General features: G+C 40.2%; 1 protein-coding gene across 1 annotated transcript; it reads left to right on the top strand.

The window, feature by feature from the left end:
- The first annotated feature begins 1,054 nt into the window (after positions 1–1,054).
- On the top strand, positions 1,055–12,890 carry xirp1 (xin actin binding repeat containing 1). Its single transcript, XM_033982658.2, has 9 exons — positions 1,055–1,084; positions 1,808–1,862; positions 1,944–1,995; positions 2,062–2,304; positions 2,563–2,611; positions 5,262–5,401; positions 5,551–5,595; positions 6,091–10,515; positions 10,922–12,890. Exons 2-9 carry the CDS (start codon positions 1,810–1,812, stop codon positions 10,922–10,924), a joined length of 5,010 nt encoding a protein of 1,669 aa, XP_033838549.2. The 5' UTR covers positions 1,055–1,084; positions 1,808–1,809; the 3' UTR covers positions 10,925–12,890.

The following is a 12,890-nucleotide window of genomic DNA, read 5'->3' as shown; positions in this document are numbered from 1 at the left end:
GTGAGCCACACGAGCCTCAGCAGCAAGCAGCTGTGTGATTGGCTTTGACATTCCCCATTCAACAATGAACCTCTTGTCAACATCCGCCACAAAACTGCTCTGACCTTTTCTGACAAACTGCTGGTGTGCTTGAGTAATGCAATAGGGCTATGAAGGAATGTTACTGGAAATGCAAAGTACATATGTATTAGAGACTTGTTTTGCATCCGCATGTCCTGATCCTGGCACTGGGAGCTCCTGTCCTCACTGTATTCTGCTGTGGGCTGTCACATGCGGCTGCATGTGAGCGTTAGCAGCAGCCACGGCAGGAAGGAGAGCTGCTCTGTTCTCAGCTGCTCAGCCCGGGACTGACTGTTCTGAAGGCCCCCGCCCTCCTCCTCTCACCCCCGGACTCACTGGACACCTCTCCCTTCCTCTGCTACTGCTGCAACACAAAAAATACACAAACAATAATCTTTCACATGCTCTCTTTACTGCATGTTGTCCAAAGCATCAGTGTATTTCATGCACTAACAGTCCACTGTCAAGTATAAAGATGCAGCAGACACATACAGTTAATTTATGTGCAAAGGGCTAATAAACAGGAATGTTTTTTCTCTCAATGAGCTGCCATCAGTTTAACAGAGGACGTCCCTCTGGCTCCATCTACTGTTTGTTAAACATCAATGAAGAAACATGATAAAAGTACAAGTGCCCTATGTCTGCATGCATACGCCCTCCTTTGGGAAATATGTGAACTGCTGTGATACATAAACTGAGCGGCTATGTCAGGCATTTAAACACTAACATCTGACTAGACCAGCTGTCATCGTGTAGGAGTCCATGCTCCACTTTCGCAGGGGTTTCAAATGCACCACACTCATAATTTGCTCATCATAATCCCCTTTTAAAACTGTCAATCATTTTAAATCATTTTACTAGTAAATTATGACTGCTTGTTTGATTTCCAGGAGAGCTCTGCAGTCACAAGGTGTTGCAGGACTTTGACACCTTTATTTCTGCTGTGTCTAGTAAAACAGTAAGAGATGCTCTTCAATTGTCAGTCATTCAGCAACTGAAAGATGCACAGGTGACTTCGCTGCAGGTAAAGGCTATTTATGTTAATAATATGTCTAAAAATCAATTCATTGATCAAGACTGATTATTTTGTAATCCCGACAAAACAATCATCATCGACAATCTCTGCAATTGGAATATTATGTGTTTCTGTGTTTAATTTAATTGTGAAGTTTTGATTAAAACATGAAATATCCATTAAGTATATTTTGAGTATATTTGTGGTTGTACTGACATTAAATGATGATCAAAACATTATTTATATTTAAACAACGCATATTTTAAATTTGAAAGTAGTAGTGTGAGGCAGATAAACATTAACAGTGTCATATGACTTTGAGAGTGACTGTCCGTTTTACCATAATCCAGAGCCAAGTTTGCCTATGCACCAATGCCATTCTGGGCCAGTTGCTGGGTTTCAAATGCAATTACAACCTTCCATAGGCCTACAACATTTAATACAGATGGGACACTGCTAAAATTAATATTGCTCAAATGCAGATTTTGGTTGTGATATAGTGAGTTCTGTGGTATAATCATATTAGAAATAATCAGGTTCAACATTTGTGAATTTAGCTTTTGATTGTTTCATGGCAAAGTACAGTGGTATCAATAGAGAAGTCTCTTGGCCCCTATCTGGGAATATGACACCATCACAAACTAGAATCTGAAAACCATCAATTAGTGGTTTATTTTTGCAGTAGTTTTATATAAATAAAAAATCTAAGGTGTTTTGTCACTGATGTTACAGCTATGCCAGTTTTAAGCCGCTGGGACCGGAAGTCTGTGTCTCAACTGGTGCAACAGTAAGTGTGGACCAATATACAACTTTAATTGACTTGCCTGATATTCTTTAAAGAAAAGATAAAATAATTTCTTTTTAACAGTTATCAAAGCTGTTCTGACTTGAGAAGCATTGGAAAATACAACGAAACACAGGTAGCATTTTTCCATTTAATTTGTTGGTCAAAAAACGAGAACTAACTGCCTTCACATGGGGTGCAGGGGGAGGACCTTGTGGACGGCAGATGGAGGGGGGGCATTGTTGTCAGCTCCAGAGTGAGCTTGTCCCGGAGCCGGTCTATGGACGTCCTGCCTCAGAGGGGAGTATTCAGCACAAGAGCTCTGTGTGCGCTGTTTGAGTCAAAGAGCATGATGCACAGTGGCTCCAGCATGCAGCACCTGACGACACCACCAGAGGGAGCTCTACAAGACTGGGGAAAAAACAAAAAGAACCAATTTTATCAAGTATGTAAATCAAGCAAGGTTTAAAAAAACAACAACAAACAAACAAACAAACAAACATAAAAGCAATATAATAAAATGCCTAATAGCAGGATTTACCAAACAAACACCTGAGTCTGGCTGTACACGCACTTACTATGCCAATAAATACCGCAAGGTGTCGGTAGATAGAACTTTTACTAGGCTATAAATTCATGATTAAATGTTGAATATTATGTCACACACATTTTAAGTCTTCATTTTCTACTGACTGTTTTTCAGAGAGATTTGACCAAAGGAACAGCTATGAGTGAGTCCAGATTCTTAAAGGGTGAGTAATAAATATAATAGCTGTGTGTCTTGTCTAGAGTTGCAATAACAGTATTAGGTCAGCGCTGTATTTTAGTGTCACTGCTCATAAACATTTATTGACGTACGGATGTAATGTTATACCAAATGATAGAGTAATGATAGGCACACGTAACCTCTTTCTTATGGCACTGAGCGTGTCAGTCTAAAAACATTTGAGCAGTAACTAGTGTGCTTAATAAGCTTTGGCAGATGCGAGGAAACAGCTAAAAAAAGACAGAGCTGTGTGTAAATACATAAGTATGTGTCCTGCACATACCTTCCGATCAGAGGGAGACTAGACGCAGACCTTGACCGCATCTTATTATCCTCATGGGTCATGGTTTGAGAAAAAATATTGAGCTTTTAGTACAATACATTTGCATTTAGAAAGCTGCCACGATTGAAATGTTAAATACCAGAAATGCAATTACACCAATAACAGTGATCAGAGAGGGGTAGTGCTCTGTAACTTTTTAGAGAGCAGTACACTTTCACTCCTACTTGAGTAATATTGTATTGAAGTAACAGTACTCTTGAGTTTAGGTTTTGGTTACTTTTCCCACTGTGAGTAAGTCTAAAAGAGACAAAAGCTTTATGTTGACAATATTAAATGAACATTTGAACATTTGTGTTTCCTTCACTGCTCCTTCGGATCTATTCGGATGAAATTGAGAATAAAATGTTTACAATTATTCTAATCTGTAATTTAATCATTGTGGGACAACTATTTTACCTTGTCTTAAAGCATATAATGAAGCAACACTTCTATAATGCATTTCTTAAACGCTGTTGTCTGCAGTCTAAATTGTTGATGTGAAAAGGTCATTATCATTAATTATTACCATCAAGAGATCCCAGATACTAGATTATTTGACTCATTATGTTCACCTGTAGGTCATTTTGTCACTGACAAACCCCCACTGACAATCCCAAGCCCATTTTAGTGACTGACAATGTATGAGTTGGAATGGGGGTGGAGGGGTGCCCCCGTCCCACATTGAGTCACAGAGGGGAATTGACTACAGGGCAGTACAGGGCAATAGCCACCTCCCAAAAATAACCAGGGCCACTTCCACTGGATAAAAATCAGCTGTCCGCCAGGCCGGAGCCTAGAAAGAGTTTAGGCACAGAGGAGATACGAGCAGAGAGAGCCCTAAAGACGCAACACATTCACAATAAGAGAACTTCCACAGGCCTCATTCAGTGAGTATTAAGTGTTTTTACTGAATGTTCTATGTGTTGTCCAGCAATAATGGAATTGTATTGTCTAATTCTGATTGGTAATCTTTAATTATAATAACATATAATAGTTTCAAATAACATCCAGTCAGTTTAAAGAGGTAAACAAGTTCTACTTGTCCTAAATTTGTGTAAAATATCATCCAAGTCAGATTTTTTATTGTAAAATACTGAGAACAGTGTAGTTGTAATTGACCCAGATCAAAATCATGTTGAAAAAAAGCTTTCTGACCCCTAATATAAATTGTGCATCCATAATATTTTGTTGTTGATTGGGCATTCATCTATTTAACAATAGGTCTGACCTCTTGAATGCTCAAAGAGGACCACAACAGGACATGCGCTCTTTCTGTCTGCTCACCCATCTGTAACAATGTTTTAAGTCCGGGCTCGTGAGAGGCGCCACTCTTTTGGTCCACTCTTTTGTCCCTTCAGAGCTCAGTGTGTCAAAGAAAGGTGTGCTACAAATCTGAACATTAGTTACAGCTGGGTGCCTGCGGTGCAGTGACCTGTACAAACAAATGATTACATTCACAATAAGTTACAGCATACATTGCTTCAGACCCCAGGCACTAAAATTACAAAATGGAATTGAAAGAGTAAAATTAGTAATAATTACATCCATAATGTTGTAATGATCCATGATTCTTTCAGACACTGCAAGAACTCCATAATACCCTACTTATTAATATTGTATTCAATTATGTTATTTCAGACATTTCTATTTGAGTGCCAAACTTGAGCCCATGTTTAGTCTAAAGCAGCTGAAATATAAATATATTTTTTCCGGCTTTTAACACTGTCTCTCAGACACATTCCTCACATCAGGTGCTGATGCCTGTGGCTGAGTGCTCTGACCAACAATGTGAAAACAATCTGGGTCACTCCAGCTGACACCAGTTGGTGTTTTTTTTTTTTTTTCCGGCATCATAGTCAGCCATGGCATGCTGAGAGCTGAGGTCTGGAGAGCCTGTGACAGCAGACACTGTCTGTGTGGCCCTATTTATCTGTCGGCCCTGGGATCAAAGACTGCACAATTGTTGCCTGCCATTTTATTTTACAAAAGTAAAATAAATCAAGCTAATTTGCACAATCCCAATCCAAAATAAAACAGATGAAAATAGAAACAGTTTTATATATTATGGGAAATATTGCTTCAGATAAAATCATATAAATGCGTTCTGTTCCTGTTGTGTGGCCTTATGTAAGAGTTGGTTGGAAAGAAGGGCAGATAAAATAGTTTCCATAGACAAAACAGATACCAATATCACTATAAATACACACAGTAAGAAACACTATAAATATACTCCCTGGAACCAACTTCCAAAGGTGCTGAACTTAACATCACAAACATTACATTTGCTTTATGTACTGTTATTTGTGTGTTTCAGATGATAATAATAGTGGAACAGTGAATAAGGGGACACCAATCCAAGGCAGAAACCAAATACCCACTTCCTCTTCTGTGAGAGACCGCTCCGCTCTGTATCTGTCCCGCTCAGCTGACAGCCCAGGAGGGTCAGAGCAGCCCGTGAGTGCTTCAAATGCCTTTTATTATTCACCACAGGTCAAGGACCGCACAGGGTCAAATAGTACTGCAACAATAACAAAAATCACTGTAAAAAACTCTACATATTCTGTAAGATATGAAGACATATAATTCTGTTTTTATATTATTAGGAATCTACTGGTACTGCACAAGGAAAAAAGCCCAGAGTCAAAAAGGTATTGTGCAATGTTCAGTCTTGGTTTAATTTGTGTGTATAATGGTTTTATGCTTGGCTTGCATTTCATTAAGTTTGGAAAGCTTTTTGTTTACATCTGAATATAAACCTTCAAAATCAAGGTCTAAGTTCGATGATTGACCTGCTGAATGGTGAATCTTAATCAGTCTAGTCATAAAATGCTTTATGGATATGAAAATATTTCTAGTACTCATCTACTAACATCAATAGTTATCGATTTATAAAGGAACGCGCACATACATATATATGTATACATGTGTGTGTGCACATAGTATAGTTCTGTATTTTGCATCTGCCGACTAACAGCTCTGAAGTGTTAACCCTGGTTTGAAACATGGACAGTTTGTTGTAAAGCTGAAAGCCAACACAAGGTAAAGTACAGCTTCACTTCCATTTTGTCATTTGCATGCAGCAGTACTATTTTTTATTCCACGTGTTCAAACTACTAACTATATTCATGGTCTCTTCTGTTTAGATGGATGCTGTAGACGGGACCGTTAATGTTTCACACACAGCATGTGATGACGATGACCTTCCCCCTCCTCCTCCACCGCCTGTCCCTCCCAGGCCCCTCGACTATGATGGGGCTTCTTCTGGAAGCCCCCTCCCTCCTCCCCCGCCAAAAGAAACATTCTCCACGTATTACCAACAGCGACAGAAAAGTGAGCTAAAGAGACTGTTCAAGCACATCCACCCTGACCTCAGAGCCAGCCTGGATGACGTAGCTGAAGAAGACCTCATGAGGGCTGTTCAGACAGAAACCTCTCAGACCGGAGAGGGCTCATACCAGGCCGAGGTCCAGTCAATGAGGTGGATCTTTGAGAACTGGACACTGGATAACATTGGGGATCCTCACGGAACCAAGAAGCTGCTCGATGAGGAGGATTTAACGGGGGGAGATGTCAGAGGCACCACATCTAAGTTTGAGCACACTAACTTGAGCCAGCCATGCACTCAAAGACAAGCCTCAGTTTGCGGTGATGTGCGGACATCAGCGTGGCTTTTTGAAACACAGCCTCTGTCTACTCTCAGTAAATCTGCAGAAGGTAGTGAGTTGGTTGAGGCAGTGCTTAAGGAGCCCATTCAGGCCGGTGATGTGAAAGGCAATCGATTCCTGTTTGAATCTACACCGCTCGGCGACTTAGGACGCTGCAACTCAGTAGAAGACCACAACTTTCTAAAACTGAAATCTGAGCTACAGGAACAAAAAGGAGATGTCCAGAAGACTGTGAAATTGTTCCAGGCCGATCCCAACTGTGCCATAAAAGACAAGAGCGGCAATATCCACAGAATCAAGTCTATCTGCAGAGAAGAGATCAACAGCAGCGACATTAGCACTGCACGCTGGCTATTTGAGACACAACCCTTAGATCTGATCAATAAAGAAACTGACAAAGTCAAAATTATCCGGGGGATTTCACTGGAAGAAGGTCAAATAGGAGGAGTCGGTAAAAAGAGGTGGATGTTTGAGACACAGGCCATTGATACAATACATGAGATGATGGGAGGAGACAAGTTAAAGGGGATGGTGGTTGAATGTGAAACAGACGCTGATGTTATTAATAAAACCAAACTCTTTGAGACAAATCCCTTGTCAGCACTAAAGGGAGATTCTGCAGAGAAAATTCTGGAAAAAGATGAAATTATTGGTGGAGATGTAAAGTCATCTCTGTGGCTCTTTGAGACTCAGCCCATGGAGACTCTGCATGACAATTATGAAATCGGACGATTGCAGAAAATCACACTTTCAGCTGAAGAACAAGGAGAAGTTAAGGGCAAGACACATATTTTTGAGAGTGGCAGAACCCAAACTAATGTCATGACCAAAGAACAGGAGATTGAGAAAGGAGATGTGAAAACATTCAAACATTTATTTGAAACAATCCCCCTCAGTAAGATAGCCCGTTCAGAGGAACATGTTGAAAATAAGGAAAGAAAGATTGAACCAGGAAATGTCCAAGAAAATAAAGAGTTATTTGAAAGAAGTAATCTGTATGCCATAAAAGACAGCTCTGGAAATTTGCACAAGGTTACTGCTATCAGTCGAGAGGAATCCATTAAAGGACAAGTCCAAAATTATAAGTGGCTGTTTGAGACCAAGCCTTTGGATGAGCAGGCAGGAAATAAGGGAAACGTTGAAGTCATTAAAGGCATCACTAGACAGGAAGATACAATGGGTGATGTCAAGACAGCAAAATGGCTTTTTGAGACACAAACCATTGATGGGATCCATATGAAGTTCAACCAGCCAAGTGCATCAGCAGAAGAGGAGCAGCGTAAAGGTGATGTCAGAACCTGTAAGTGGTTATTCGAAACTCATCCCATGGACCTACTATATGACAAAAGTGAAACGGCGACAGAAAAAGAAGCCATTGATGGCACTGATGTCAAATCCATTACCTGGATGTTTGAATCACAGCCACTTGACAGCATCAAGGATGGTGAGCAGTATAACCTGAAGCTTTGTAGTACAATTCAGGACACTGTGAAACCTGAAATTGGTGTTCAAACTGTGAAACATCTTTTTGAAACAGAAACATTAGACAAAATACAAAAAGATGCAGGTTCAGAAGAGTTACATTGCGTTAGCCAGGTTGACCTTCAGTCGGGAGACGTTTCAAGAGTCAAAGAACTGTTTGAATCCCAGTCGCTTGATGAAATTGGGCTAGAAATGACATCATTAGACTCTCAAAACCATGATGAATCCATTGAGAAAGGGTCTGTGCATAAAGTCACCTGGCTATTTGACAACTGTCCATTGAACAAGATCAACAAGGACAATAAAGAGGAGGTCGTCCAGAAAGTTGGTGATGCTGAATTTGGAGACGTCAAACACAAGAAGTTTATATTTGAAACCTCATCACTGGACAAGATTCATGAAAAAGAACTAGAACAGAGGTCTGAGGTTGTGGAGAAGCCAACCAGCAGCATCGATGTCAAGACGAGTACCATGATGTTTGAGTCCACTCCCTTGTATGCCATCAGAGACAAAGAGGGGCAATTTCATGAGGTTACAACAGTGAAAAAGGAAGAAGTTCTGAGTGGAGATGTAAGAGGTGCACGGTGGATGTTTGAGACAAAGCCACTTGATACTATAAAAGCTGAAAATGAGGTCTACGTCATCCGTGCTGTCACCCAAGAAGATGTTGAGAAAGGGGATGTAAAATCTGCCAGGTGGAAGTTTGAAACACAACCTCTGGACACGCTTACTGAGAAAGACACACCCGCTGTTAAAGACTTTGAAGAGCTTGGTTGCGGCAATGTGAAGCAGAATAAACAGATATTTGAATCCGATCAAGCCTCCAAGAAGGTAAAACGAATGGTAAGTGTCACAGATGTCCAGCGAGGAGACGTAAGAACCTCAACTTGGCTTTTTGAAAACCAGTCTATTGATAGTCTCAAGGGAGAGTCTGAGGAGCAAAGCCAAATACAAACAGTTCACAGAGAAGACAGTCAGAAAGGAGATGTCAAACGCTGCACTTGGTTGTTTGAGTCCCAGCCTCTGGACAAGATAAAAAAGCAAGAAAGTTCTTCAGCAGGAAGTGTTGTGGCAGAAATACCCAAGTCTGATGTTAAATGCACTACATGGCTCTTTGAAACAACACCACTGGACAAAATAACGGCTACTAATGTTGTAGATACTCTGTCCTACCTGCATGATCTTAACTTTGTCCATTCAAGTGGCATCATCATTGAAGGAAAAGACAGTGAAACTGTCAATATGGCCAAGTATTGCACTGAAAGCAACAGAAATGTTCAAATCCACAAAGATGAGGAAGTTGGAGGTAATATTAGAAACATAATGATACAATTGCTTCACAAACCAACGCTAAAGCCTCAGATTACCCTATTAAGAGAGGTGGAGAAAGGAGATGTGAAGACTACAGTGGTTGAAATTCCTGTCTACCAGTCCGGTTCAATTGACTTTGAGAAAGATCAGAGAATACAAAATATTGTCCAGAGGATTGACGAACTCCTTGGCCAAGACAAGACTTTTAAAAGAGGGCTTATAATGCAAGAGTCTGCAGAAGGACAAGCAGAGATGTCTGTTTATTCGCTCCTAAATCATTGTGAAACTAAAACAGATGTCAAGATTGAAAAGGGCGATGTCAAGTCCACTATTGGAAATCTCCTAGCCACAGCCAATGAGAACAGAACAACAACAACATACAGAGTCGACAAGAATGAAAAGGGAAATGTGAATTTATACAAAAGATGCATTGAAGAAGGAGACCTAAAGAGTCTTCATGCAGAGGATTTAGAAGATGAAGTTGACAATTGTCACATGTCACAAGAACAAATTGAAATTGTACAGGGTGATGTGAAGGAAGCAAAGAGAAATCTATGTCAGCAAAAAGAACAAGTAGAGCGAACTGTTTCAGATGTCTTACCTGGAGATGTAAAGAACACCAAAAAGGTGTTTTCATCCGAAGCCAGCTTAAATGTTGAAACCTTTATCCCAAAGGATGACATAATTCCTGGAGATGTCCTGATGGCAAAGCAACAACTTGCCATAAAACAGCAAAGTTCTGTAGAGAAAGAGGAAATTGTCAGTGGTGACATTAAAGCAGCAATGCAGTCTTTAGAACGAGCGAAGCAGCAGAGTATGACCATTGAGCGAGAGCTGATCAAACCTGGGACTATCTATGATATGGACTTGTCAGGCCCAGATCTTGAGTCAGAAACCAAACAGATTCAAAAAGAAGTCATTGTTTCTGGGGATGTTAAAGCCGCTAAAAAGTCACTTGAAATGGCAAAGCAGCAAAGTATGCAAATTGAAAGAGAAGTTGTTCTTCCAGGCAAGATATACAATCTGAACGTATCAACTCAAGAAGAAACTTCTACAATGATGTCATCAGCTTCCTCGTCAAGGTGTCAACAAGTCAAGACTTACCCTAAGGTCAGTGACTTAGTAAAACACAGGGAAAACAATGCCTCCTTTGAGGCCTATGAACACAACTCAGCTGTAGTCAGTAATGGTACAGAATCATTACCCAAATATGAGTGTAATGGTCATGTTAATGAGGATGAAACAGGAGAGGTTATCAGAGGTGATATCAAAGCAGCTATAAGGTCTCTGCAAAGTGCAGTTTCAGAGCAGAAACCCACAGATAAAGAGGACATTGTTAAAGGCAATGTGCAATTGGCTTTGCAGTCTCTTGAAAGGTCTAGTGTAAATGTTTCCAAGGGAGATTATAAAGCTGCTATGATATACAGGAATTCAGGAAGGAGCAAGACAGTTACCAAACCATGTGTTGAGATGTCAGTGCCACCATCTGACACAAAACTGTCTCCTTCAATTTCAGTAACCCATGAAGAGGCTTCAACCACTGCACCATCCATCTCGGTAGACAAAGGGAACTTTCAGTCGCCCTGCTGCACAAACACTGCTTCAACACTTGCAACTTCATCTGAAAAACCACAACATGAGAAGCCGACATTGCCACCAAAACCCCAATGGACAAAATATGTTTTGGTGGAAGAAGAAAAGACTTCCTCTGATGCAAACTGTTCAGCAACAAATAATGTAAAGAATGCTGGCACTTTTCCAAGTCCAATATACTGCCAGAGCAAAGCTGCACCAGTAATGGATGAAATAATAAATACCAAAGAAATAACAGTTAGTTCACCACAACTTTCAGATGAATCCTCAGAATACCAAAGCAATATAGTTGAAATGGAAAGAAATGTCACACAGAAAATAAATGCTGCAGAAGAAATCCAAATGTGCATGAAGAAATCTGCAGAAGAAGGCAACCATGAGACCAACCTCAGTGTGAAAGCAGCTTTACAAAACTTTGAAAGAAAAGACACCAAAAGAGGTCCAGTATTGTGTAAAAAGGTGAAAGTAACTGATCCCAAAGATACAGACAGTTTTCCTCTACCAAAGTCTCCACCAAGTCTTGAAACCCATACAATGAGTACTTCTACACCTGAGGTTGCCTGCAGTGTAAAACAAGAGCAACAGGATAATGTGGAAAAAGTTGTTTTGAGGGAGAAAAAGGTTAGGGAGACCGAAGAGCAGAGACGGCAGAGATTATCTGTTCATATGGATGAAATTGTAAAAGGAAATGTTCAAGTTGCAATGGAAATCTTTGACAATTTACGTAAACGCGATGAACTCCAAGGAGTCCTGGATGAAGTGCAAGAGATAGAAGGAGATCGCAGAAGTATGAATGATAAATCACTTAAGAAACTATACAAAAATTATCCTGCTTGGGCTGCTACAGAGACAAACGCAAAACATGAAACAATGGAAGAGAAGTTTGATGCAGATTCACTAGATGATGATCTAGAAAGCATATCTTCAGTTGACACAGCATATGAAGATCTGGAAAAGGCCAGCAAAGAAATTCTACTTTTGAAGGAACAGACCATTGCAAAGCTCCTTGACATTGAAGAAACCATTAAAAAAGCCCTGTACTCTGTGTCCAATCTCAAATCAGAGGCTGATATTGCAGGTCTGTCTGGTCTGTTTGATGAAACATTAAGGTCAGAACAACATCTTCATCCTACCAACAATATCAGGAAAATCAGCATTGGCTCTTGCAAAGCTAAACCAGGGCCTATCAAGGCAAGTACAAGTGGTTTGAATCCAGAATTCCAACGCCATGTCCAACCGAAGCATTCCCTTTCCCAATCATCACCATCCTTCATATCTATCCATTCAGCAGCAAGAAAACCGGCTGAACAGCAAAACCCCACAATGACAACTTTCACACCGAAATCCAACACCCAAAACCACTGTGGCCACAAAGAAAATATTGAGGCATCAAGAAATCCCCCCCAACGTAAAGTCAGTGTATTGGAGGTTAAGACTGGACCAGGCCAACCACCAGCGGGGGTAATTGGTAAAAAGACGGTCAGTGAAACTTATGAGGAGACAGACGCTCTTGGAAATGTGTTCATGTCCTCCACCACTTCAACATTTGTTCACAAACAGTCTGATAGTCAGGCCTCCACTTTGTTCGAAGTAGTTCCTCCCAGACGTGAAATTGTGACATCCCCTTTAATGCACAGACGCCATTTTGAGGATCAAGTGTTGAAGTCCAAGGGTGAAGGGAGTGTTTTTGTAACATTTAGCCCATCAATGGACAAACATTAGCATTTTATATGATTTTATTATTATTCTAGTTGTCATTTCTTATTTTTTTTCTGTATGAATTTTAGAATGTGTTTTGTAAAGTAAATAATCTTAGATTTTTTTATGATGAATAAAAGCATGTAGTTTGTATGTTGCTGATCAATGTTAATTAAAGAAATTATTGATTATTA

Source organism: Periophthalmus magnuspinnatus, chromosome 17 (assembly GCF_009829125.3).
Source record: "Periophthalmus magnuspinnatus isolate fPerMag1 chromosome 17, fPerMag1.2.pri, whole genome shotgun sequence".
Classification (NCBI taxonomy): domain Eukaryota; kingdom Metazoa; phylum Chordata; class Actinopteri; order Gobiiformes; family Gobiidae; genus Periophthalmus; species Periophthalmus magnuspinnatus.
Note: the sequence above shows the minus strand (reverse complement) of the source record. Positions and strands in the feature narration are given on the sequence as shown.